Source organism: Grammomys surdaster, unplaced genomic scaffold, assembly GCF_004785775.1.
Source record: "Grammomys surdaster isolate TR1022 unplaced genomic scaffold, NIH_TR_1.0 277, whole genome shotgun sequence".
In the NCBI taxonomy this organism is placed as follows: domain Eukaryota; kingdom Metazoa; phylum Chordata; class Mammalia; order Rodentia; family Muridae; genus Grammomys; species Grammomys surdaster.
The window spans coordinates 1056372-1082863 of NW_021604718.1; the positions used below are offsets into that span (position 1 = coordinate 1056372).

General features: G+C 52.5%; 1 protein-coding gene across 1 annotated transcript in view; it reads right to left on the minus strand.

Moving 5' to 3' along the window:
* The window catches only part of Pacsin1 (protein kinase C and casein kinase substrate in neurons 1), a 15684-nt gene extending 3508 nt beyond the window's left edge, over positions 1-12176 (minus strand). The window contains exons 1-6 of the mRNA XM_028777035.1: positions 12095-12176; positions 4145-4260; positions 3255-3411; positions 1087-1322; positions 579-734; positions 291-466 (exon numbers count right to left, since the gene is read on the minus strand). Coding sequence (XP_028632868.1) covers positions 291-466; positions 579-734; positions 1087-1322; positions 3255-3411; positions 4145-4198 — 779 coding nt within the window. The 5' untranslated portion in view covers positions 4199-4260; positions 12095-12176. The remainder of the gene's footprint in view (positions 1-290; positions 467-578; positions 735-1086; positions 1323-3254; positions 3412-4144; positions 4261-12094) is intronic.
* Between the last annotated feature and the right edge of the window lie 14316 nt (positions 12177-26492).

Below are 26492 nucleotides of genomic sequence, written 5' to 3' on the forward strand. Positions count from 1 at the left end.
TCAGTTGTGGGCTACCTGATTTGGGTGCTGGGAACAGAGCTCAGGTCTTCCCTCCAGCCTGAGCAGAACACTTTCTGGGGAGCAGCTCCAGGCACATGCAGCCCCAGTGGGCTCACCATGGCCATGCCCTGGCACCCAAGGCTTTGTTTCCAAGGAAACTGCTAGGCATCACCCGTGCAGAAGCTGCATCTGCAGGCTCTTACCGGTGCTCCCTGTGAGTCCTCCCTCCCCTCCCGGTTACCAGGTCTAGGGTGCTGCATTCCAGTTACTCAGCAGGCTGTGCCCGGTACCTGCTGTTCTCCGCTAGGTTGAGATGCCGTTTGATATCTAGTAGGACTTCCTTCAGGAAGACCAGCCGCTTCTCCTCAAACTGCTGGCACTGCTCGAATACCTGCTCCATCCCTTCCATGTACTGCGGTGTGGTCTTACCCACGTCTTCCAGCACCTTCTCATACTTCTCCTGAGTCTGTGGGTACCAGGATGGAGGATGAGGTGGGGCCTTACCAGGCCTGCAGCTCCAGCCACCACCCTCAGGGCCACCCCATCCCAAACCCCGCCACCACCACCACCATAGATACCTTCTGCACATCCTGCCTACATTTGTCCACTTTGTCCACCAGTTTCTTCTGCTGTTCAGGGGTGACCGACTGCTCCGTCTTACTGTTCATCTCTCGGGTCATGGCCAGCTTCTCCTCCTTGCAAGCCAAGTGGTAGGCCTTCTTGGCTGCCTCTAGCTGTGGAGAGACGGCCACGGTGGACATACAGGTAGTCACTCATCAGCACACATGCCTGCCCACTCCACATCCCTCCACTGTGGAGCTGCCTTTGTATGAGGCAGGGGGCTCCAGCCCATGGGCCCATTTGGGGGTGCTGCCCCTCATGGTACTGAAGACATGCCAGTCACAGAGATCTGTGGAGGCAGCTGCCCGTGTGCTGGGCAAAGCATATTAGGTACCCCAGGAGCAGAGACCGTGTGCGGACAGTTCTTTCTGCAAGATGCCTCCCTGTCTACAGATGCCCTCCTGTGACCCGCCATCCTTGAGCGCCACCCTTTGGCCGACCAGCTGTCCTGCCTGTCTGAGGTACCTCCTTCATCTTCTTAGCCCAGGGCTTCTGGGCCTTTCGGAAGCCATCCTCGGCCTCCTTCGTCTCCTTGAAGCCGCCCATGATCTGCTTGTGGTAAGCATCCTTCTGCCAGTTCTTGACTTTCTCCAGGTCCTCGTTCAGCAAGCTGTTCTTCACCTCCTGGTGCAGCTCGCTGACTTTGTCTGCCTCCGTCATCATGGCCCCCCATGCCCGCTCCAGGCTGCCGTACTGCGGACCTGGGGGAAATGTCAGGGAGTTACAGGGACACCTCCCCCCAACACACGATACCCACTCTCCTCTTTGATGCTTTCCCCCTCTCTTCCCATGGCAACAGAAATATCTTCCTCCACTCTCCCCAAACTTCTATCCATCCTCTTAAGACCCTGGATGACTGCTTCTGCCAGGAAGCCTTCTCTGGTTGCACTAGCCTGCAGCCCCCCCCCCCCCATGGGTTCTTCTCCAGCATCTGTCTTGCTTCCCATTCGTTGTCTGCCTCTCCTCGTGGGCCACCTCATACGGCAGGAGCCTCTATAGGCTCAGAACAGCGCTGGGTCCAGGATAGGTGCTCTACGCAAGATGCTGACCCTGAAACTCGGGAACCAGAGGTGAGTGACAAGGTTCTGAGCCAATGGGAAGCAGACCTCACATTCATTTGTTGCTAGGCACTGTAGGCCCTGCCCCCATGAGGACTGGAGACTCTGAACAAGCACAAGGAAAGCTGAACCTGAAACTTCTGCTTTGTCAGAATCTAGGGTCCTGACAACTGGACAGTGTGGTTTGGTGTGGGCCCTGGACCATGGCAGACCACTGCCATAGTCCCCTGTGTACACAGAGAGGTGGGGTGTGGCTCTGTAGGTAGAGTGCTTGTTCACCCAGCATACTAGGCGAGCACTCTACCTACAGGAAGCCCTCTATTGGACTTCCAGCACTGCATAAACTGGAACTGCTGACTGGGGGGGGGGTGTCAGAAGTTCAAGGTCACCCTTGGGCTGTTTAAAGAATTTGAGATCAAGCGCTCTCTCTCTCTCTCTCAAAAAAAAAAAAATGCGTGTATGAGCTTTTTTGATTTTCTTTTTTTTCCCCTAAGATGTATTTATTTTGTGTGAGTACACTGTAGCTGTCTTCAGACACACCAGAAGAGGGCATCAGATCCCATTACAGATGGTTGTGAGTCACCATGTTGTTGTCTGGGAACTGAACTCAGGACCTCTGCAAGAGCAGTCAGTGCTCTTAACCACTGAGCCATCTCTCCCTTAAGACAGGGTTCTTCTGTGTTGTCCCAGCTGTCCTAGAAGTAGCTCTGTAGACCAGGCTAGCCTGGAACTCATAGAGATCAGCCTGTCCCTGCCTCCAAGCACTGGGATTAAAGATGTGAGCCACCACTGCCCAGCTTATGAATGAGCTGTTTTAAATGTTCTGATCATGACAGGGCTTGAGGGTGGCACGAGCTACCGTTGTTCTTGATATTTGGGGACTTTGAGAATGATGGGAGGTTGATAGCTCTAATTTCCCTTGGAATTATTCCAAAAAATGCATATTAATGGAAAAAAGCTTGTCTGACCATCTCAAGATTATGGCCAGCTTGGGCCGGACAGCAAAACCTTAAAGAGGAGGAGGAGGAGGAGGAGGAGGAGGAGGAGGAGGAGGAGGAGGAGGAGGAGGGAGGGAGGGGAAGAATTAGAAGTGGCAGCAGCAGCTAGATATGGTGGTGCACAATTTAAACCCAACACTCAGGAGGCAGGGGCAAGCGGATTTCTGTGCCAGCCTGGTCTACACAGTAGCAAGTTCTAGGCAGCCAGCGCTACATAATAAGAGTCTGTCTCTAAGAAACAAAGTAGCGGTGAAAGGGTCGGAGAGGGAGAAAGAGAAGCTAGCCATGACTGTCCACACCTGAAATCATCGATATGGGGAGGGGAGGTAGAAGGATCAGGACCGCAGGGTTTATTCTCTGTCAAATATAGAACTGGAGGCCATCCTGGGCTACATAAATTTCTGTATCAAAATTAAGCCTCTTCTAAAATAAAAGGTAGTGTGTGTGTGTGGGGGGGTCTAGAATCACACAAAGCAGGAGAATAAAGGTCTTTTGGTCGTGAAAAGCTCTACGGCTGGGGTGCTAGGTGCACCGGGGCCCGCCCTGGGGGACCCGCTAGAGCCCCGGGGTGAGGCACCTTTCTCGATGAGCTGGCGCCAGCGCTTGGCCCAGTCGGTGAGCTGCTGCGCGTATGCCTTCTCGATCTTGGCGCGCTCCTGCACGCAGCTCATGAGGTCGTTGCACAGGCGGTGCCCATCGTCGATGCGCTTCACCGTCCGCTTGTAGTTCCCCACCTGGCGTGTGAGCAGCGAGTGACAGCGCGGCCCCTGTGATCCCGGCCCTGGCCTGCAGGGGGCGCGCCGCCTCTCGCCTCGTCCCGCCCTCCACCTTGCACGGAGCCCCAGAACTCCAAGTCAGACCCGTCTCCATCTCCCCTCCCCTCCTCTGAAACCAACTCGCTGCCGAGAAAGAAAAAAAAAAGCAGACGGGGTTTTATATAATTTGGACTTGGGCTATAATGAATTATTCATTTTTGCCCTTGTGAGCTAATTCTATTATATTTATACGAATCGTATAAGCTTGAGCCGAGCGGCTGTTTCTTGACACAATATTGTGTTTTGTGGCGCATCTCTTTGAGCACTTATTAATCTAGGCCTGCCAGGTTCCGTTTTGCTTTCCAAAGCCAAAAGCAATATTTTTTTTTCCTCCAGGGCTCAAAGACTCTCAGAGGCCCCTGAAATGCTGGCTTGTCTCACCTCTACCTCTACAGGATATGGGGTCTCCCCGCTAACCCCACTCTCTGGTTCAAAAATCTTCCCCTGCTCACCATGCAGAGGGGTACAGTGGCAACAGCTGGGCCGCTGCGTGGGAAGAGGTGTGAGCATTTTTCCTAGCCTACCTCCAAGGCTTCACGGCTTGTTGGACACTGTTGTTTGTTTGTGTTTAAGGGTCCCAAGGGAGTCTGGATGAAGGGCTGAGGTCGTGGGTTGAACAGGGGGACAGGTGGGAGTCTAGACCTCCACTCACCTCCCAGAAGCTATCTGTGATCTCCTCGGAGGCCTCGTCGTAGGAGCCAGACATGGCGCAAGCGTGGGGAGCCGGGCAGGCGTGGATCTGAAGTTAGCAGGCTTGCGGCTCACACGCTGCAAGGGCGGGAGAGAGACAGAGGTGAGGGAAGTGGTCCTGTTCCAGGTTTGTGTCCCTGACTCCCAGGGAGAAGGAAGGTTCCCTGGGACGAGCCTCAAATTGGGAAAGGGGCTTCCTGGCAGGGCTTACCATTCTGAGAACAATCTGTAATTCCTGATACATATCTCAACATCTATCTCCACACCTGCTCCTCCTGCCTCCCGGGATTCGGCTGAATGGTTCTTTTTAGATGCCATCTTCCTACAGAAGCCCTCCCTCCCACCTTCCTGAGCCTTATCTGCACCCGGTAAGCACCAGTGGACTTCCTGGATGAGCACTGTCCCCCTCTCCTTAGCACGACCCACCCACCGTGACCTAGATGCAAAAGATAGTCCTGGATTCCCTTGACCCCAACACAGAGCCCCTGGTCTCAGCCCCTACAGCCCCAGCTTCTGCCTTGCAGTTCCCTGGAAGCTGACAGGAGGCCTCTCTGTCATTTACACCCTGACCTAAGGGCGCCACCCTCCCCCCATTCTTCCCGTTTGGTCCTGTCCATCCTCTTTTGACTGTCCTGGCTCTGCCTCAACAGCCCATGAAGCTGCTCACAGGCCTTCCCCCACATGTCTGGGCATGTGGCTCTCTGGCCCTGGGGTCACACTGTGATCTACACAACATGCCCGGGTGCCGTGTCTGCCCTGGATCTGTCACTGGGCATCACAGTCGCCCAATCTAGGACATGCTCTGCCCCAGGGACCAGGGGGCAAATTCCTCCTCTACTGGGCCTCAATCATCAGGAAACAGCCACAGAGGGCCGTGGGGCCTTCAAAGAGGCAACCATGGCTCCCGGGACACTTTCCTGTCTGTGCAGTGCAGCTGTGGTCGCTGTACTGTGAGGTTTCTATCTGGTTTATGTTGGCCTGGCTCTGCGAGATTCTGCTCCTCCTAGAGAGGACAGGTAAACCCCATCTCCTAGCAACCACTGTCCCTCAGACTCAGGGCAAGCAGTAGCAACCCGTGAGGATCCTCAGTCAGGAATGCCCCTCCCCCAGCCTCCGTCTCTCCATTCCCTCTGGCCTGATACCCTATTCCTGACCCAGTGTGGCTTTTCCTGTGTTACCTGGGTCTGAAGATCTAGATGACCACAAACCTCTTTAGCCAAAGTGTGTGTGTGTGGAGGGGGACTGGATGACACGTGACATTCCGTCTCACCGGACAGAGGTCCCCCCCACAACACCGCCTCTAGGAATTCACCTTCAGGGTGCTAGGCAAGCATGCACAGGCTGGCCCACTGCCTTTGGGCGAACACCAAAGGCAGGGAGTGACCCAAATCCATGTCCCTGGAGCTAAATAAAGTACAGTGCAGACCCATAGCTCCCACCCCATCCCAAGCCACGCCACCGAAGTGACGCGTGCAGGTCAGCCTGGCTGGGGAAGTGTATATATACAAAAACAAACTATTTGGGGAAGACCGCAAAGCATAATTAGAACGATGGTCAGCTCCGAGGGCGCACGTGACTGGGAGGAGTGAGCAAGGCTGTTATCACCCTGGGTCCACCAAGAAAATGGAGGCAATTTTCTTGATTTATGGTTGATGTGGGAGGGCCCAGCCCCCTTTTGCATTGCCACCCCTGGGCAGGGAGTCCTGGACACAGTCAGGAAGTAGGCTGAGCAATCTTGTAAGCAACGGTCCTCCATGTTTCCTGCCTCAGCTCCTGTTTGAGCTCCTGGGCTCCCAGCTGAGGTAGCCCGTGAAAAGTCCAATCCCAATGTGCTCTGTGACTCTAGGCAAGTTATGTGACACCCTCTCCCCCGGGCTTTCCTGGACTATGACTTAAGAATTCGATGAGAAACTGGAGAGACGACTCAGTCGGTAGCAGTGCTTGCTGCTTTGCTGCTCTTCCAGGAGCCCCAAGTTCGGTTCCCAGCACCCATGATCAGCTGTAACTCCAGGCCCCGCACACACAAATATACATCAGACACACGATTAAAAATAAATCAGTATGAATTTTTAAAAAAATGAGTGAAGGAGCCGGGCAGTGGTGGCGCATGCCTTTAATCCCAGCACTTGGGAAGCAGAGGCAGGCGGATTTCTGAGTTCCAGGCCATCCTGGTCTACAGAGTGAGTTCCAGAACAGCCAGGGCTACACAGAGAAACCCTGTCTCGAAAAACAAACAAACAAACAAACAAACAAACAAAAACAAAACGAGTGAAGGAGCCCAGCCCACGGCAGACTCTAGGCCCTCCGCATTCCAGCCCCTCAGGGTCGGACCCACATGGGAATGTGCTTAGGGAGGCAGACAGGGTGGGGCAGTGGAAACCAAGCGACGTCAGATGAGCTCTCAGAAGCACACACAATCGCGCACACACCGAGGCAGGAGGAGGTTCCTCTCCCACAAAGCACCATGCCCTCTTAATGACAGGGTTTCTGTCAGGGGTCAAGAAGTGGGCGTGGCCGGCGTCTGGCACTTCCTGTAACGTGCCCAAGAGGCTCCTGGACTTCCTAGACAAGAGGCCACCACACCCGGGATGGGGGGAAACGTCATCCCATGGGGACCAGCTGTCCAGCACACCAGCACTACTGCAGGCCACGAGGGTCATGGTAACAAACAGCTGGCAGCAAGGGTTGTCTGTTCTATGCTCTGAGCACAGTGAGCGGCAGCTGGGGGGCTTGACTCTGGGGCTCGTGTCCCACGCCCACCTGGTTAGACTGAAGGGACACGCAGCTGGCACAGTATGCTGTCCGTACATCCCTGGGCAGAGTCGAGGATGGCTCTGGTAGTGGGGGCTGGAGATAGCAAAAGGAACCCTCCCAGTGTGCACACCCACGCACAGGCGGTGGGGGAGGGGAGCGGGAAGTTGGGAGCAGAGGAAAGGGGAAGCTGCTCCCCTGCCCAGCAGCACGGGAAACCCCCGCTTTCCCAGACCCCTAATGCTAGGGTTGGGATTCTCAGGCATTTGAATCAGAACTCAGGATGCCATGGGTTCCCCCAAAGAACTGTCACGTTCCGGCTCCCCCCAATTCATGATGGAGTGTCCCGCGATGTCACAGCTTCAGAAGCAGTGTAAACTGACAAGTCACCCTCCTTCTCTGCCTCTCTCATGCTAAGCTGCAGCCTCCCCCCCTCCCCCCCGCCATTGCTGGCATCAGGCTTGGTTGTGAGTATTTACTGAGTGTCTGGTATGTGCTAAGAGCTGGTCTACATGCTAGGAACTTCATCTACATGTAAAGATGGAGAAACTGAGGCACGGGGCAGAGAAGATGGCACATCCAGAGCCACTGAGGTGGTGAATGATGGAGCTGGGTCCTACCCTGGCTACAGCTACAGACCCCACATGGATCTGGTTCCTTCTGAGCCCCAATCCCTGGGAGGTGAGGAGGAAGCCAGATAGAGGGATGAGGCCAGAGGCACTGAGGGAACCAGAGCTTTGCTGAGCACTGCGACAGGTGTCGCAGACCCTTGCACACAGTTCTGTTGTCTTCCCAGAAATCCTTAGGGGAGGGATTGCCCATTCCTTCAATCATGAGGAGAACTAGTGTCCCAGTTAGGACTTGACCCTGGCAGAGGGGCTGCACAGTGTAGTCTTACAACATAGACTTGGAGCCAACAGGCTAGCTTCAACCCTCTTCTGCACCTCAGTTGTTCCATCTGTAAAATGGACTGTTTCTACGGTGGTCACTTTTTGTTATTCATTAGCTGCCCTTGGTGTGGGTACTGTGGCAGCCCTTTCAGGGGAGCCTCTCTATGTGAGGCCAGTGCACCCCTGGTGGGCTTCTAACTACTACCTGCCACCAGGGAGATCCTGGATAAGTCTTTTAACGGAGGATGGAATCTCAGTTTCCCTACGTGTGCGGCAGCAAAACAACACCCGTGGGTTCCAGTCACCTCTTCTTTACACGTACCCTTTTCCTCCACAACCCACGGAGAGAGGCTCTTCAGTTCTACAGGGTGGGTGAGGTTCAGAGAGGTAAAGCAACAGGCCCAGGTCACACAGCAAGCAGGAGACTCTGGGCTGGTAGGGTCCTCAGGTGTTCAGCCCAGCACTGCAGTATCCCTCCGGACTGCCTGGCCATACACAGCTATCTCAGGTTCTACACATCCCCAGTGGCGTCCATCACTCTCCTTCCTTAGAGATGGGCAGAGCAGTCAAGCTTCTTTTGGGATTCCAATGTGGTAAAAAACGGGCTTAGTGTGCCCCCCGCACACACTCACACACACACGCACACACTCCAGTCCACAAACCTCCTCTGGTCACACACCCTCAAGTGTGCCTCCCCCCTGCCTCCATTCCTGAGTTCCCTGCCCTCATCCACCCTCTTCTCACACCTATCCTTCAGTGTAGGTTCAGGGTACCACCCCAGCTTTGCAGTGTGCTGCCCACGCCATATAGGACTAAAGACTGGGTTCGAATCCCAGCTCTGCCCTTCTCAGTTGTGGGCAGGTTACTTCAACTACCGGTGCCTCAGGCTTCCTCACTGAGAAGCTGGTTGAAGGAGGTACACACCACCTATCCTGGGGCAGAGGTAGAAAGCGGTGGGTTGCCAACACAGTGACCAGTGGCAAGCCTTGTTCTATGGCCAACACCTTCAGCTAGCACACTTAGCTCTCACCTCGGACTTCCTAGGGTCCTGGTGAAGAGACAGGCCCAAGGCTTGCTTCTTCTCAACTTCTCTTTGGATCTAGAAGCCGGCCTGAGGAAGGTGCAGTGCACACAGCTGTTATCCCGGCACTCAGAAAGTGCTGGAGAATCAGGAACTCAAGGCTGTCCTACTGTCTATAGCTAAGTTAAACCAGTTTGAGCCACAGAAGACCTCCCATGTCCCCAACAAAACAAACAAACAAATGGTAACTACCTGCATTTCCACCGCCTGAAGCCCCAAGGGGCTTCTTTAAGAAATGATAAACTCAGCCTGGTAGTGGTGGCGCACGCCTTTTGATCCCAGCACTTGGGAGGCAGAGGCAGGCAGATTTCTGAGTTCGAGGCCATCCTGGTCTACAGAGTGAGTTCCAGGACAGCCAGAGCTGCACAGAGAAACCCTGTCTCGAAGAACAAACCAACAAACAAATGATAAGCTCAGACATTAGGAGCCAGCCTTACTTCTGCTGCAGGGAAGCAGGAAGACCCAGTACCTGGTGCTCAGTGCCTGAGTAGCCAGAAGCTTGGTGAACTCAGCCAGCAGAAGGGGTTAGAGGGAGCCTCAGATTGTCAGGGGCAGCTCCCAGCCCGTTCTTATCTGCATCCTAGCTGCAACATGCAAGCTGAACATCCCCTCTCCCCTCTGTAATGTCACCTCCAAACACAGCCCTACCCTCAGCCTGCTCCCTACCTGATGAAAGAGCTAGCATGTCCCCACAGATCAACACAGCTCCCCTGGGTGTTGCCGGATGGGAAAGACAGAAGATTCTCTCTACCACCTTAGGGTGCACACATCCCATGAGGTAGATGGTGACCGTAAAGGAAGACAGGCACCTGGAACCTAGAACTGCCCAGCAGGAGTGAGGATTGGGCTTCACCCCAGCCTTAGATCCAAGCCTGAAGGGCACAGAGATCCGAGCTTCCCCCATTTTAATTTTTCCAGGGATTCTCCCTCCTTGTTTGTCTAGGGCTAAGTTTGGGGGGCCCTAGAGGCACCCATGGGCGGGGAGCAGAAGTGGGGGCTGGCTGAGAGTAAAGCCACCTACCCTCTGGTCTGGGTTCATCGCCTCTCCAGACACCAGGCTGTCTGTCCTGAGCCCACAGCATCCATGACCGCCTTGAGCAGAGTCAGGGATGCTGGCTATGTGGGTGTGGGTAACACTCCAGCTAGGGACGAATCAGGTTCCCCCGCAGTACAGAATCCAGGTGGCAGAGAGAAGGGAACGTTGGCTCTCTTTGGTGGGGAAATAGGATGTGGTGAGGGCAGATACGGCAGCTCGCTCTCACTCACTCAGAGGGCCCAGCCAGTGTAAAGACACTGAGGTGGAATGAGGGCTTCTGTAGTTAGGTGCTTACAGCAGACTGGGGGAGGAAGGGAGAAAGGCAGGGGGGAGGGGCCAGGTGGAGGATGTACCCTGGTCAGAACACCTGACTTTCTGTCCCCACCACTACAAGGATTGAGGCAATGTGGGGTGTGGTCTAGCTTTCATTTCCAAGGTTTGCAGAGAAGCCCTACAGTGGGCAGGAAGAGCAGGGCCTTGTGGCTCTGGAGGGCGGGGTATCTGGGAGAGGCTGTCATAGGAAGGGAGAGAATGTGGGTGTGGAAATACTGTACCTCTGGAGTCAGGAAGACCTCTGCTGCTGAGAGGAGTGGAGGGGCGAATTTGGAATTGAGGCCTGGGCAGCTGACATGTACTGAATGGAGCTGTTTGGGGAGCCCAGCCCCCCTCCTCAGCTCCAGGCCTTTGAGTACCTGGGCCTTCCTTGGGCTCTCTCTGATGTGGAAGAGGCTCCCGGGGAAAGTGGGGTCTGAGTCTGGTTTCCAAGCAGGTGGTTTGGCTGCAGCCAACTGGAGATGAGTTACATACCCCGGGAACCCCATCCTGAGTCTAGTGGCATTGGAGTATATGCCAAATATCATGCAAAACCCGGACTGTGCCAAGGAGAGGGGGGTGAGGAGGGGGCAGACAGGACAGGAAGGAGGAAGCAGAGGTCAATCTAGGGACAGGTGCTGGCTAAAAGCCTCTGTCTTCCAGACATCACTAAGCCCAACTGGGAGGCCAAGCTGACTGCCCTGAGGTCAGTGGGTCTGGCCACAGAGGGCAAGGCATACCAGCCTAAAGCTTCAGCAAGGGAGGGAAGAGGAGGGAGACACAGCTCAGAGAGGGTTATCTGCACCCGTCCCCATTCTTGCCGGCACACCTCTGCTCTCTCACCACCCACCCCCACCCCAGGCCCCAGACTTCAAGGCGAGAATCGGTACCCACACTCCCAGACTGTGTACTTGAGATTTGCAGAAATCAGCACCACCATAAACCACAACAGGCTCCCACCCTGCAGCCAGTCCTCTGACCTGAGTGCCCAGGGTTAGGAGGGAGGCCCACGCTTCCTGAAGGACCAAGCGCTACCAAGGGGTGCTGGCCCTAGTCCACTCTCAAGGTAGCCTACTCTGGCCCTCTGAGCAGGGTTTCCTGGCTACCTCCTCCCTCAGCTCCTCCCAGTACCCCCTCCTCCGGAGCAGCAGCAGCGGTAGCGGCTCTGCAGTGTCCCTGTTCCTGGAGTAGCAAGGAGCAGGTCCCCAGGAGCATCGCTGCAGAGGGACAGAGAAACGGAGGAAGACCACAAGCATGCCTACAACATAGAGATCCCTGGCTGGCCGGGGGTTGGGACAGGAGCTCTTTCGAGAGCTGCGGGTCATCCCATTGGCACGGAGGGAGAGGGGCTGAGCTGACTCGGCCCACTGTCCAAGCCCACCAGGAGTCACCCCAGAGATTGGTTCTTGACAAACGGCCAGGGACTAGCAGATCTCTGCCCTGAGGCCAGTGGGTCTGGCCGCAGAGGGCAAGGCATACCAGCACGATTAGGGGTGGGAGACAAGCGCACTTCTCTCCACGCCTGGCCCCTCCCTGTCTGGCACCGACCTGAGGGAAACACACAGCTCGGCGGTAGGACTCTAGCCCCTTAAGCCTGTTGTCCCCAGGGAATGGGGCAGCTCTAGAAGTCACGTCTGTGGTACGGACAGGGAAGGAGAGACAAGACAGACAGGAGACAGTCCCGATACGATGCAGAGAGCAGGTCCCTGGCCCCCAGAGCCCCTCGGACCTGCAGGGACCTGCACAGACCCGCACGCTTGCTACCAGGTGCGCCCAGCAGGAAGGCAGGGCGCTGGGTCCCCACTCTCCACGCAGACTTCTCCAGACCCCCCCATCGCCTACCTGAGCCCGGTTGGGCACCAAGCTGGGGACAGGTGGGCGCTTACTGCCCCTGCAGGGCCAAGTCAGGGTCAGAAGGGTTGCCTGATCACCTGCTCCGTGGCAGCGGGCAGGACGGGGGCGCCTGGCGTCGGGCTCCGGGCTCGGTCCTCCGGGTCCCCTCCGGCGCGCTCTGGCTCGGGAGGCGACAGCGCCCGAACTGCAGGAGCCAGCTCCCCGCCCCCACGCGCCGGCCTCCCCCCTCCCGACCCGCCTCCTTCCCCAGCCACCCACCGCCCGCTGCTCGTTTCTATGGCAACCGGGCAATGCTGCGCACAGACGTCCTCCCTGGGTGGACGGCAGGGGACGTCCTCTTTCTGCACCACACCGCGGTGACCCGGGAGCAGGCGCGCCTCTCGTGAATTTTCGCTGCCGGCACCGTTTTGCCGGACATCTCCCTCGGCCGCCAGCCTCATTGCAGGGCACGTGATGCTCCTGATTGAGGTTCAGTGACCAGGCACCCCACCCCTGTCCCCAAGTCCTGCCATGCCAGGTTGACTATGAAATAGCAACGGACAATCTAGTACCATGAGTGTTCATACCCATTATACAGATTCATGGATTTATGTTCGAGACAGCCTGACTAGCCTGGGCTTCATTGTGCAGACTCACAGGAGATCCTCCTGCCTCTGCCTCCGGAGTGCTGGACGGTGGAGAGCCACCATACTGCCTTATTAACAATAAGGGTGATTGGCTGCACAGTGGTGGCGCAGGCCTTTAGTCCCAGCACTCCACGAGGGGTGCAGACCTGGGGGCTTGGTTCTCCAGGCGCTCACAGTTGGCCTGCACTAGCTCACCACAGAGCTCCTTTGTCTCCACTCTCCAGTGCTGGGATTATAAGCACGTGCCACTGTGTCTCTGTTTTTTATGTAGGCACCAGGGATTCGAACTCAGGTCCTTAAGCTCTTGAGTAATATATTGACCGAACCATGTCCGCGCGTCCCAGATGTTGTTGTTGTTTTTAAGACTTATTTTATTTATGCCTGTGCTTACAGAAACTGGAGGTCTTGGTTCTCCTAGAGCTGGAGGGATCCGAGACCCTCAGATATGGGGGCTGAGATTCAAAGTCAGGTCCTCTGAAAGAGCAATACATGCTCGGCCATCTCCCCAGCCACCCCTGTGTGGCTGTGTGTGTGTCTGTGGCTGTGTCTTATGCAGCCCTTAAATCTGCTATTGATGTGAGACTGGCCTTGAACTCCTGATCTTTCCGCCACAGCCTCCTTTTTTTTTTTAAAATGGTTTATTTATTTATTATATATGAATACACTGTTGCTGTCTTGAGACACACCAGAAGAGGGCATCAGATCACACCACAGATGGTTGTGAGCCACCATGTGGTTGCTGGGAATTGAACTCAGGACCTCTGCAAGAGCAGTCAGTGAGTGCTCTTAACCACTGAGCCATCTCTCCAGCCCATGCCTCTGCCTCCTAAGTGTCCCATTTTATACACTGGATCTAGGCCTCAGGGTCATAAAAGCTCTCCGGTTGGCTGCTGGCACCCGGGCCTCTGATGCCAACTCTGAGGTCCCTTAGGCAACACCACATACCCATGTGATCCATGCACCCGCGTGTGTCAGCGCACACCCCTACTCATACACACATGTACATCTATTACATGTATTCACATGTGTGCATTTCCACAAGTCTGTGAGCCAGCTCACCCGTGCGCGTGAAGCACACGTACAATACTAATATCAGCCCATCACACATCTTTAAGACGTGTGCACACATATGTACACTGAACCAGAACCCACAACACACAAACTTCCTATATAATCCCAGCTACGCATCTGAGCCCTTGGCCTGGGTGTGATGATGCTCTCTGAATGCAGGATAGTGCCCCGAGCCAGGCCTGAGCCATGAACTACTCCACAGGCAGGGTGTCACCGTGGGGCTCCTCCCCGCACTAAGGAGCCAGACCATTTGGCTCAGCTGTGCTGCTGAGGGAAGACCCGTAGGCCAGAGTCAGACCACCACTGCCTCCACCCTGAAACTCCTCTTTGTGATCCAAACCTGATGCTACCTGAAGCCGCTGGCCCTGGGCTCACTCACTCCTACTGCAGACCAGCCACCTTCTGAGCTCCAGGCTCCACACAGCCCTGTGACCTGACGATCCTGGAGGAGTGGTGGCCTGAGACCAGACAGAGGACCGGGGACCAGGATATACAGCATGACCTACAGGACATCTGTCCACAGCTGACACTACAATAAGGCCTGAGGTGAGGGTCACTGTAGCGTCTGTCCCATGGGGACCCTTCTCCACTACCGACAGCCTTGTCTGAGGGGAAAAAAACCCCACACATTCTGTGGCTAACACCACTCTGACCCTTGGAACACTGAGGGCAGAGGGGACCAATCTGGACCACAGACCACTCTCTCTCCATCACAAGGACACGGGGTTGTGCTATTGCTTCTGACTCAAGATTCACGTTCCCTTCCCGGATCTGCACCTCCTTGTCCTCCTGGATCAAGCAGAGCCTCCTGTTCCTCAGAATCACGGCTCACTGTGGTATCTTTGCCCGAACTTGCTCCTACAACAAGATCAGTGCAAGACGCACTCTGGGGTCAGAGAGTTCCTCACACATTCCGTGGGTCCCCAGCCTTTCCCTGCTAAGATTCACTCCCCAGTCTTGTTTCTTGGGCTGAGCTACACCCCACCCCAGCACTGCTCCCCAGAGAGGGCAGATAAAACAGAAGACAAAAACAAAATGGGGCGGTGGGGGGTCTGTTTGGTTTTGTTTTTCCTTTTTTCGGTGCTGGTGCTGGGCATTGAAGCAGGCCTTCACACATGGGATGACGGTACTCTATCAGTGTGCGGCCCCCAGCACCCGAGCCATTAATCTATCTATCTATCTATCTATCTATCTGTCTATCTGTCTCTTTGTTGGGGTCAGAGAGTTCTTGGGTTAAGAGCCTTGGCTGCTCTTTCAGAGGTCCTGAGTTCAGTTCCTAGAACCTACATGATAGCTTATGACTGTTTGTGTGATGGTTTGTATATGCTCGGCCCAGGGAGTGGCATTATTAGAAGGTGTGGCTCTGTTGGAGTGGGTGTGGCCTTGTCAGAGTGGGTGTGATCTTGTTGGAGTGGGTGTGGCCTTGTCAGAGTGGGTGTGATCTTGTTGGAGTGGGCATGGCTTTGTTGGAGTGGACGTGTCACTGTAGGTGTGGGCTTTAAGACCCTCATCCTAGCTTCCTGGAGGCCAGGATTCTGCTATGAGCCTTCAGATGAAGATGTAGAACTCTCAGCTCCTCCTGCACCATGCATGCCTGGATGCTGCCATGTTCCCACCTTGGAGATAAAGGACTGAACCTCTGAACCTGTAAGCCAGCCCCAGTCAAATGTTGTCTTTATAAGAGTTGCCTTGGTCATGGTATCTGTTCACAACAGTAAAACCCTAACTACAACAGTCTGTAATTCCAGTTCCAGGAGATCCAGTACCCTCTTCTGGCCTCCAAGGGGAACCGGCATACACAGCGTGCACGACATACAAGCAAGAACACTCATAAAATAAAAAACAAATCTAAAATTCTACAGAGGTAGAAATACAAATGGCCTACTTTAGATTCACGCGTGTATCTTCCTCACTAAACAGCATCTGATTGAATGTTTTTCAAAAGGAGAGTTGGGGAGCGACTCAAGTGGAAGACGACAAGAACGGCATTAAAAAGAGAGTCCAGAGCTGGAGAGATGGCTCAGCGGTTACAGGAACTGACTGCTCATCCAGAGATCCTGAGTTCAATCCCCAGCAACCACACTGTGGCTCACAACCATCTGTGATGGGATCCGATGCCCTCTTCTGTCTCATGTGCTCGTCTGTCATGCAGGCACACATGCAAATGGCATGTTCATATAAATAAAGAAATCTTTATGAGAAAGAGAGTCCAGTGAAGACTATGAGATTTTAGTTCACAGGGAAAAGGGAATTTTAAAAGGAACAACATGGGATCAATAGGAATAAGAGGTTGGCCTTATGATGAGTTTTATAAAGACAATAAGTTTACTTATAAAGGACACGGGATATTGTGTGGAAGTATGTATGTTGTATGTATGTATGTTGTATGTATGAGCCAGGCGTGGGGGTACACACCTTTCATCCCAGTACCAAGTAGGCTGAGGCAGGCAGATCTCTGTGAATTCAAGGCCAGCCTGGTCTACATAGTGAGCTCCAGGACACCACTACTGTGGTGGCCCATGGGAAGTGGTACTATTAGGAGGTGTGGCTTTGTTGGAATGGATGTGGCCTTGTTGGAGGAAGTGTGTCACTGTAGGGGTAGACTTTTAGCTTTCCTACTGTTCAAGCTCTGCCCAGTATAAAAGGAGACCCTCCTCCTGGATGCCTTCAGAATGAGACGTAGAACTCTCAGCTCCTCCAGCACCATGCCTGCCTGGATGCTGCCATGTTCCCACCTTGATGATAATGGACTGAACCTCTGAACCTGTAAGCCAGCCCCAATTAAATGTTTGCCTTTATAAGCATTGTCATGGTCATGGTGTCTGTTCACAGCAAGAAAACCCTAACTAAGACAAGGTTCTTTTAATGTTTTAGAATTATTTATTTTTATTTATGTCTGTGAGTGTTTCGCTGAGCCATCTCTCCAGTCCCACAATTTTGTATCTTATGTGTGCATGCGTTGAGCTCAGGTAGTCAGAGTTTGCTCCACACACCTTTATCTGCTGAGTCATACCACCAGCCCCCCCCACACACAAGTCTCTATTTTTCATTTTAGGACAGGATCTTGAGAAATTGCCTGGTCTGGCTTCACCCAGACTCAGGCTGGCTGTCACCTTTCGGTCCTGGTGTGCAGCCCTGGATGTTAGTAATGATGAAAAGCTAATCCACATTCATCACACAAGTCCCTGTCAACCAGAAGACTGCTGCCAGTCGAACTAAGCCAGCACCAAACTACAGGAAGTACCACAACACTGGAGATGGTGGTACAAGGTGGCAAGCCCCCGAGAACTAGAAGGCTCAGTTGCCCGGCCAATCACAAGACAGCCATAGCGTCCACTAGGAAACAGGCTCTGAGACTGAGCCATTTTCCCAAGGTGATAAAGTCAAGAAAGAGCTGGGCCTCCATGCGTCGGTCCTTAAGATCCTTGTGACTGCATTGTGAAAGACGTATCTGGGAAACATGGCTAGAGCCTGAAGTCTATAAGGCTCAGAGCCAAGTTCAGTCCTCCTCCTCAGCAGACCAAAGGCAAAACAGTCATCGTATCTGAAGTATCAGGGAATTGATGGGCACTAGGAATATCTAGTCTTGGAAGAAGTCAGCTGTCAGCCATCCTTGGGCTGAGAGGGCTCCAGAGCAGAGGCTCTCTGGAGAGGGTCACAGCTGAGGAGGGAAGGGATTGAGTTCCTAGGTGCTGTAGCACACCACACACACACACACACACACACACACACACACACACACACACACCAGCCCCCAAGTCAAGTTCATCTTTCCTCCAAAGAGAGGCTCTTTGGAGGCTGAAGACAGCCGCCCCCTCCCAGTGAGTTTGACCCAACCCACCTGCTGCCTGGCAGACCCAAGTCCTGCCATCCTACACTCTGACACTAGAGAGACCCTGTGGGAGGAGCAGACCCCTCCTGTGGCCTTCTCTCTCTCCATGGAGAGCGTCCTTCCCACACCACCCCTACCATTAGCCTAATCTGCCCCACCCACTTCAGGGAAGCTCCTCCCCCTCCCCCACCTCCCATGACCCAGTCACAACCTTCTGCCCGCCCCATGTACAGCTTCAGTTCTCCCATGACTGACCTTTGCCCTTGTCCCCACTCCTTAATCAGGACAGCCTAGACAAGGACAGTGTGATGCATGGGGCCACACAGCAGCTGCTCTCAAGCCCTCCCCTGTGACACCCACTTCTGTCACCCCCTGCTGTGGCTTCTTGTCAGCCCTCAAAACACTCACCGCCCCTTCCCCCACCCTGGCACAATTATCCACGTGTTCCCCAGCACCAAAACCAATGCAATCAGGGCTCATTAGCTGCTGATTTGCATGTCATTTGCATAATGTTCTCTTGGCTGCCAAAATGCCAGAATCCTCCTCGACCCCTGAGCAGTTCTGCAGAAACAAACCAGACAAGGCTCCACTGAGGGTCTGTATAGGAGGCTGAACACATGGGCACTGGGAGGTGAGCAGGCAGAAGCCGTATCTGAGCCCCTCGGCCGGGAGGAGGGCACTGGATGCCCACTGAGCAGCCTGCTGACTCCAGGCAGCAGGCACAGGGCTTGAAAACCGAGCCTAAGGCTCCACTGCTCAAAACCTAGGTACAAGGCTGGGGTGAGGGTCAGGAGGAGAGGACAGACCTAAGGACAGTGCGGGAGGGTAAGGGTTACACACACACACAGACACACACAGGCATACACACAAAGATATACACACAGATACATAGATATACACACAGACATACACACACAGATACACACACAGATACACAGATACACACACAGACACACACACAGATACACACACAGACACAGATATACAGATACACACATACAAAGATACACACACAGATACACACACAGACACACACAGACGTACACACATACACACACACAAAGATACACACACAGACATACACACAGATACACACACACAGACACAGATATACAGATACATACACAGATAAAGACACATACAGATACACAGATACACACACACATACACACACAAATACACACAGATATAAACACATATACACACAGATACACACATACATATACAGATACACATACATATACACACATACATACACATACACACAGATATACATACATATACACACATACACAGATAGACACACATATATACACATACACACATATACACATACACACAGATACATACACACATACACACACATACACACAGATACACACATACACACACATACACACACATATACACACAGATACACATATACACACAGATACACACAGAGGGAGACAGAGACAGAGACACAAAGAGACAGAGAAACAGAGAAAAGAGAGAGACAGCAGAGACAGAGGGCAAGCACAATCTGCACTCCCCACCCAGACACGTGGAACTCTGGTCTCACCGCGGGCATCCTGCATCAGAATCTGCAGTTCACAAGCCTGGGACTCTGTCCACGAGAGCCCTGTCAACACACAGCTGGAAGATGAAGCCGCACCAACACTGTGCTGTGTCTGGATAAATCCCACGCGAGTGTCTTAAGTATGTTCAGCAAGTATTTCCTGAATACCTACTATGTGCAGTGCTATCTTTCAGAGAAGGGCGGGGCACACTGTAGACAAGGAACCTTACACCATCCATAAGATCAGGGACATTTCATGCCGAAAGGGGAGTTACATGATAAGTAAAGTAATGTCAAATGCTAGCCTGTGTTATCTGGAAAGATAACGTTGGCTAAAAGGAAAGGCTGTGAATGTGAAGCCATTTTAAAGCTCGCAGTGCTGGGGACGGGGCCCAGGGAAGCTCTCCACCACTGAGCTACACCCCCAGCTACAGCCTCCCTTTGAAGAGGTGACATTTGAACAGACCTAAATAGAGGGAGAGAGGGAGATGTGTGATGAGTTGTGGGCAGAGCGTTCCTGGCAGAAAAAAAAAAAACAGACAAGGCAAGTGTCCTGAAGTGGGAGGGACCCAGAACTATTGAATGGAAGGACTGATGGGTGGATGGATGGATGGGTGGATGGGTGGATGGGTGGATGGATGGATGGGTGGATGGGTGGATGGATGGATGGATGGATGGGTGGATGGGTGGATGGGTATAGGGGTAGGCAGGTGGATGGATGGATGGATGGATGATGGATGGATGGATGGATGGATGGATAGATGGATGGACAGATGGGTATAGGGGTGGGCAGGTGGATGGATGGATGTTTGGATGGGTGTATGGGTGGATGGATACGGATGGGTGAATGAATGGGCTATGTGTAATGTGCACACCTTTAATCTCAGCACTGGTGAGGCAGAGGCAGGCGAGTTCAAAGCTAGCCTGGCCTATATGGTGAGTTCCAAGCCAGGCAGGGCTATATAGTGAGACTCTGTTTCAAGAAACGATAGTAGGTAGATGGACAGGTGGATGGGGATGGGTGGGTGGGTGGGTAGATAGGTGGGCGGGTGGCTGAGTAGGTGAGTGGATTATGGATTAGTGGATGGATAGATATCGGGGGTTGTGCGGATGGGGAGATGGATGATGGGTGGGTGGGTGAGGTGGGTGGATGGGTGTCGGGAAGGATTACCCAGATGGAGAACAAGGACAGGGTAACAGAGAGGAAGCAGGGCTCCGATGCTACAGAACGTTGTCAGCCGTGCTGAACATCCAAACGTACTCTACAATGATGGAAGGGGCCTTTCTTGCTGATTCGCTGGAAAGATTCAAAAGGAAAATAAAAACAACAGAGGAGGGGAAAGCAGTGAAGATGAGGTCAGAGAGACAGAAATGGCACAGAGCTCAGAGGATACACAGTCTGAACCACAGGAAGAAAATGGGTTGTTGGGAGGAGGAACGGACAGAGGATGTTTGAGCGTAACCAAAGACCGAGTGTGTTGTGTGAGTCCAGACAGAGGAGGGGCAAAAGGAGACCTAAAAAGGCATCCAAAGGGCTGGAGAGATGGCTCAGCGGTTAGGAGCACCGACTGCCCTTCCAGAGGTCCTGAGTTCAATTCCCAGCAACCACATGGTGGCTCACAACCATCTGTAATGGGATCCGATGCCCTCTTCTGGTGTGGCTGAAGACAGCTAAAGTGTACCCATATAAATAAAATAAATAAATAAAATCTGTTTTTAAAAAGGCATTCAAAGAAAGGGCAGAAAAACAAACACACCCAGGTAGATAAAAACACAAACCAGCAACACCAAGGCAAACACAACACTAGGTTCTCAAGAACCAGAAAACACGGGGCTTAGAAGCAGTGCTTTGTCCAAGGGAAAACGGAGGACAGTGGCTTGCTCAGAAGACACAGGGGGCTGAGGGAAAAGAGCTGTCCAACCCCATCCTGTTTTGAGAGAACCCTCCTGTGGGTTACTTGGGGTCAGGTCTGAGTGACAGACACAGAGTGCCTGGCAACACACCTGGGCACATCCTGCTGGAGAGCAAGGTGGAAGAGACAGGCTGGGAGACAGGCTCCGCTCTGGAATTCTCTACAGTGTGTTGAAGTAACAAAGTAACAATTAGCGAGCTGTTATCACATTGTCTCTGTGCTCTCACAGTATGGGCGAGATATTTAAATCAGCTTAAAGGACTGTGAGTAGGCATTGCTAATCCTCCTCAAAGAATAAAACAACATCAAGGTGACAAGTGGGTAAATATTAAAATACACATTTTAGTCCGGTGTGGTGGAGCACACCTTGAATCCCATCCTTGGGGAGGCAGAAGCAGGAGGACCCGTGTGAGTTCAGGCCATCCGGGTCTACACAAGTGGGATCTAAGACAGACAGGACTACCCAGTGAAACTGTCTCAAGTCAATTCCCTAGTTTCATTAATCAATAACACAGCCACGGCCATCAACCGGACCCTCCTGAAGCAAGAAGTCCAAGGGACAGCAGACACTAAGAGGGGCCACCAGAGCACCCAAAAGCAGGGCCGGGGATGTGGCTCACTTGATGGAGTGCTTGGTAGCATACATGTAGCTCTGGCTTCTGTCTCCCTTACCGAATAAAACAGGTGTGCTTAGTAGGCAGATCTCCATGAGTTTGAGGCCAGCCTGGTCTACAGAGTGAGTTCTGGGACAGCTGGGGCTACACAGAGAAACCCTGTCTTTAAAAAAAAAGTTGGGAAAAAAAAATTGTAAAGCCGGGCGGAGGTGGCGCACGCCTTTAGTCCCAGCACTTGGGAGGCAGAGGCAGGTGGATTTCTGAGTTCAAGGCCAGCCTGGTCTACAGAGTGAGTTCCAGGACAGCCAGGGCTACACAGAGAAACCCTGTCTCGAAAAACCAAAAAAAAAAAAAAAAAAAATTGGGGAGCTGCCTCATCCATTAAAAAAGAAGAAAAGGAAGAGAAGGATGAGGAGGAGGGGAGGAGGGAAGAGGAGGAGGGAAAGAGAGGGGAAGGGGGGGAAAACACAATCAAGTCCAACGCCAGGCCTCATGGAAGCCAAGGCTTGCCCCTGCACCTCATACTCCAGCCTCCTCTGCTGTGACCCCCAACAGCGCTCAGCTCACACTTAGGGATGCAGCAGCCTCTTCAGTCATCTGCTATATTTAGAGATGACGCCCCGGTGCTCCATAAAGCAGATAACATGAGGCAAACCGAGCCCAGTCGGCCCCCAGGCCCTCTCGACACCCAGGCACTCTGGGCCGGCGAGTCCCACGTCCATTTCTGCTATTTCAACCTGCAGGGGGCCAGTGGGGGACGTCCAACTCAAGTGTGGAAGTCAAGTGCGGAAGTAAATGTCTTGTACCACACAGCCCTTCCTCCTCTGCCTTCCTGACCGTCCTGGATGCATGTGGGGAGGGCACAGGGTGTGGTTCAGCGATATGCATGTGCTTAGCATGTGTGAGGGAGGCCCTGGGTTCCATCTCCAGTGCACACACAGGCTCACACACAGGTGCCCGAGTGCGTGCATGCGTGCACAAACACACAGGCACAAATACACAGGCACACACACAGAGGCACACACACACAGACACACACACAGAGAGGCACATACACACACACACACAGGCACACACACAGGCACACACACACAGGCACACACACACAGAGGCACACACAGAGGCACACAGGCACATACACACAGGCACACAGGCACACACACATGCACACACACACAGGCACACACATGCACACACATACACAGGCACACACGCACACCCGTCCTGCTCAGACATGTTAAAAACATGCAGACAATGCCAAGTGTCTCCTGGGAGCAAGCGACCCCAGACTGAGGAGCTTTTCAGCAGAGTGGGTACTTGTTAAAGCACAAACTGCAGGCTGCTGTGGTGGTTCAGGTCTGTTATCCCAACTTGAAAGGCTGAGGCAGGAGGATGTCTATCTAGTTCAAGGTCTGTCTGGGCTACAGAGCAATCAAGGAGAAACTGGATTAAACTCAATACGACCCTGTTTCAAAACAATAAGTAAAAACACAAGCTTAGCCCATCAGTGATGGTGCAGGCCCTTAATCCCAGGACTCAGGAGGTAGGAGCAAATGGATCTCTTGAGTTCGAGCCCAGCCTGGTTTACAGAGCGAGTTCCAGGACAGCCAGGGCTACACAAAGAGATCCTGTCTCAAGAAAATAAAAAACAAAACAAAATAACAACAACAAAAAAAACAAACGAAAAAAATGTACAGCAGCATGTATTAGAATTGCCTTCCCTGGCAGGGCTGGGTAATAAATACTCCATTTTATATGCCCACCATGTTTGTTTGTTTTTTTCCACCATGTTTTGTTTATCCATCATTTGCCAATGAACATCCTGCAGCCATTGAGAACAATGGCGCTTGAGGCCCAGTATCTACTTAGTATCTCCTTTGAAAACCTTCTTTGAGCTACTTAAACTTCTCAGTACCCAGAAGAATTGGAAACAAAGATTTCAGTTTCTGGATCCCACGGTGTACCAGCTGTTCTCCCGGTTGGCTGTGCGGTGTTGCAATTCCGTGCAAAGCACCAGGTCCCAGTGTTCCCACATCCTCCTCAACAATGACCCTTTTCTATTTTGGGGCTAATGGCCGTCACCAGCGAGTGTGAAGTGGCATCTTTTGTGGACTTGATTTGCATTTCGTTAGTGATTACTGACGTTGGACACTGTTTTCACCGACCATCTGTGTGTCTTCTCAGGCGAAGTGTCTATTCAAATCCTTTTCCGGCTTGTTTTTATGGTTTTCAGTTGTGCAGAGCTGGGGGGGGCGGAAGCCAGGGCCTTGCAAGTCCCCAATCTCCCAGCTACAGTACTTGTTTGTTGTTTTTTAATTTTTGTTTTTTGAGATAGGGTGTCTTAGTTAGGGTTTTACTGCTGTGAACAGACACCATGACCAATGCAAGTCTCATAAGGGATGACATTTAACTGGGGCTGACTTACAGGTTCAGAGGTTCAGTCCATTATCGTCAAGGTGGGAACATGCATGGCAGCATCCAGGCAGGCATGGTGCAGGAGGAGCTGAGAGTTCTACATCTTCATCTGAAGGCTGCTAGCAGAATACTGGCTTCCAGGCAGCTAGGGTGAGGGTCTTAAAGCCCACACCCACCATGACACACCCACTCCAACAAGGCCACACCTTCTAATAGTGCCACTCCCTGGGCCAAGCATATACAAGCCATCACATAGGGTCACCGAGCTAGCCTTGTTCTTGAAAGAGAAGATACACTCTGTAGATCAGGTTGGTCTTGAACTCAGAGATCCACCTGCATCTGGCACCCAACTGCTGGGATTAAAGGAGTGAGCCACCACACCCTGCTAAAAATTATTAATTTATTTTTTTATTTATGTTTCTGTGTGTCTATGTCCAGTGTATATGGGTGCTCAGGGAGGGCAGAGGAGAGAGTGTTAGACCCCCTGGAGATGAAGTGACTGGCTGTTGGAGTCCTCTCATGTGGGTCCTTGGAACAGAACATGGCCAAGAGTAGCCAGTGCTTTTAACGGGAGTTATCTCTCTGGGCCTAGTTTCATGGTTTTGTTTTGTTTTGTTTTGTTTTGTTTTATTTTGTTTTGTTTTTTGAGACATGGTCTCACTATGTTGCCCTGAATGGCCTAGAATTCAGAGTTCGTCCTGCCTCTGTCTCCTGAGAGCTAGCATTAGAACTGGAAGCCACCATGCCCCATGCCCAATGACATGCTTACTTTTGTTCAATCACATAAATTCTTTATTCTTGGACACAGTGGCTTGCATCTGTACCAGCAGCACACAGCTAGGGCAGGAGAACAAAAAAATCCAAAGTCATCCTAAACAACCGAGTTGAGTGTGTCACGCATAACCGTGGAGGTCAAGAGACAATGTAGGCAAGTCAGTGTCCTCCACCCCACCACTGTGCGGGTACCCAGAGCAATGTCTTCAGGCTTTGTCAGCAAGCATCTCCCAGGCTCCCAGCGCCATTTCTGCTTTGATTCTATTTTCCAGATTTATTGTTTTAATATTTTATTTTAAAGATTTATATTACACACACACACACACACACACACACACACACACACACGAATGTTTTGCCCAGGTGCATGTATGCATGTGTATCATGTGCATGCAGTGCCCGAGGAGGCCAGAAGGGGGCGTCAGATCCCCTGGAACTGCAGTTACAAACAGTTGTGAGCTTCCAGGTAAGTGCCTAGAACTGAACCCCGGTCCTCTGTGCTCTTAACCACGGAGCCATCTTCTCCAGCCCCTAGATTCACTTTTATTTTTTATGGTGTGAGTATCTTGACTATATATATATGTCTGTGTGCCACATTCAATCCCAGTGCCTTCAGAGGCCAGAAGAGGGCCTTGACTTCCCGGAACTGGAGCTACGGATGACTACGAAGAGGCATAAATGATGGACCAGGTCCCCTGCAAGAGCAAGCAGTGCCCTCCGCGGCTGAGCCGTCTCCCAGACACCTTTTTTACTTTTAAAGTTCATCTCTATGAGTTTGATCAATGAGAAAGTGTGGTCTCTCTCAATATTTCTGGTTCTTTCTGATTTGACATTTCCAAAAACATTTATTTATCTATCATTGGTTTGGTGATATTAAGCCTAGAGTCCGGAACATACTAAATAAACACCCAGTGTTACGTCCCCAGTACCCAAGCCTTCTCCTCACACACACAGTCACTGCATGAGTTAAGGAAGATATGTCAGTCATTCACACATTAGCATAATTAAATCTACTCAGCTAGCTCTCCCCCTAGCGCCTCCGCCTTGCATCGCCAGCTCACTTGGTGGGGAGGGGAGGGGAGAGGGTAGAAAACCTGATGAAGACAGAAAAGCAAGTAAGAGGTGCTCCTGACAGGCATGAACAGCAAAAGGCTTAGGTAGGCCTGGGAGCACAGCAGGCATGAGGACTGTGAGTTCAACAGCCTGAGTGGTCTCAAAAAAAAAAAGTCTGAAAGATAGGTAGGTGGGTCTCGGAGTTGTCTTGTCTACTGAATGAGTTCCAGGATAGCTAGGGTTATGCGGAGAAATCCTGTCTCAAAAACCAAAAGAAAGGAGGAAGAGGAGGAGGAAGAGGAAGAGGGGGAAGAAGAAGAGAAGTAGGAAGATTGGGAGGAGGAAGAAAAGGAGGAGGAAGAAGGGAATGGGGAAGAAGAGGAGGAAGAGGAGGAAGAAGAGGAGGAGAAAGAGGGGGAGGAGAAAGAGGAGGAGGAAGAGAAAGAGGAGGAGGGGAAGGAGAAAGAGGAGGAGGAAGAGGAGGAGGAAGAAGAGGAGGAAGAAGGGAAGGAGAAAGAGGAAGAGGAGGG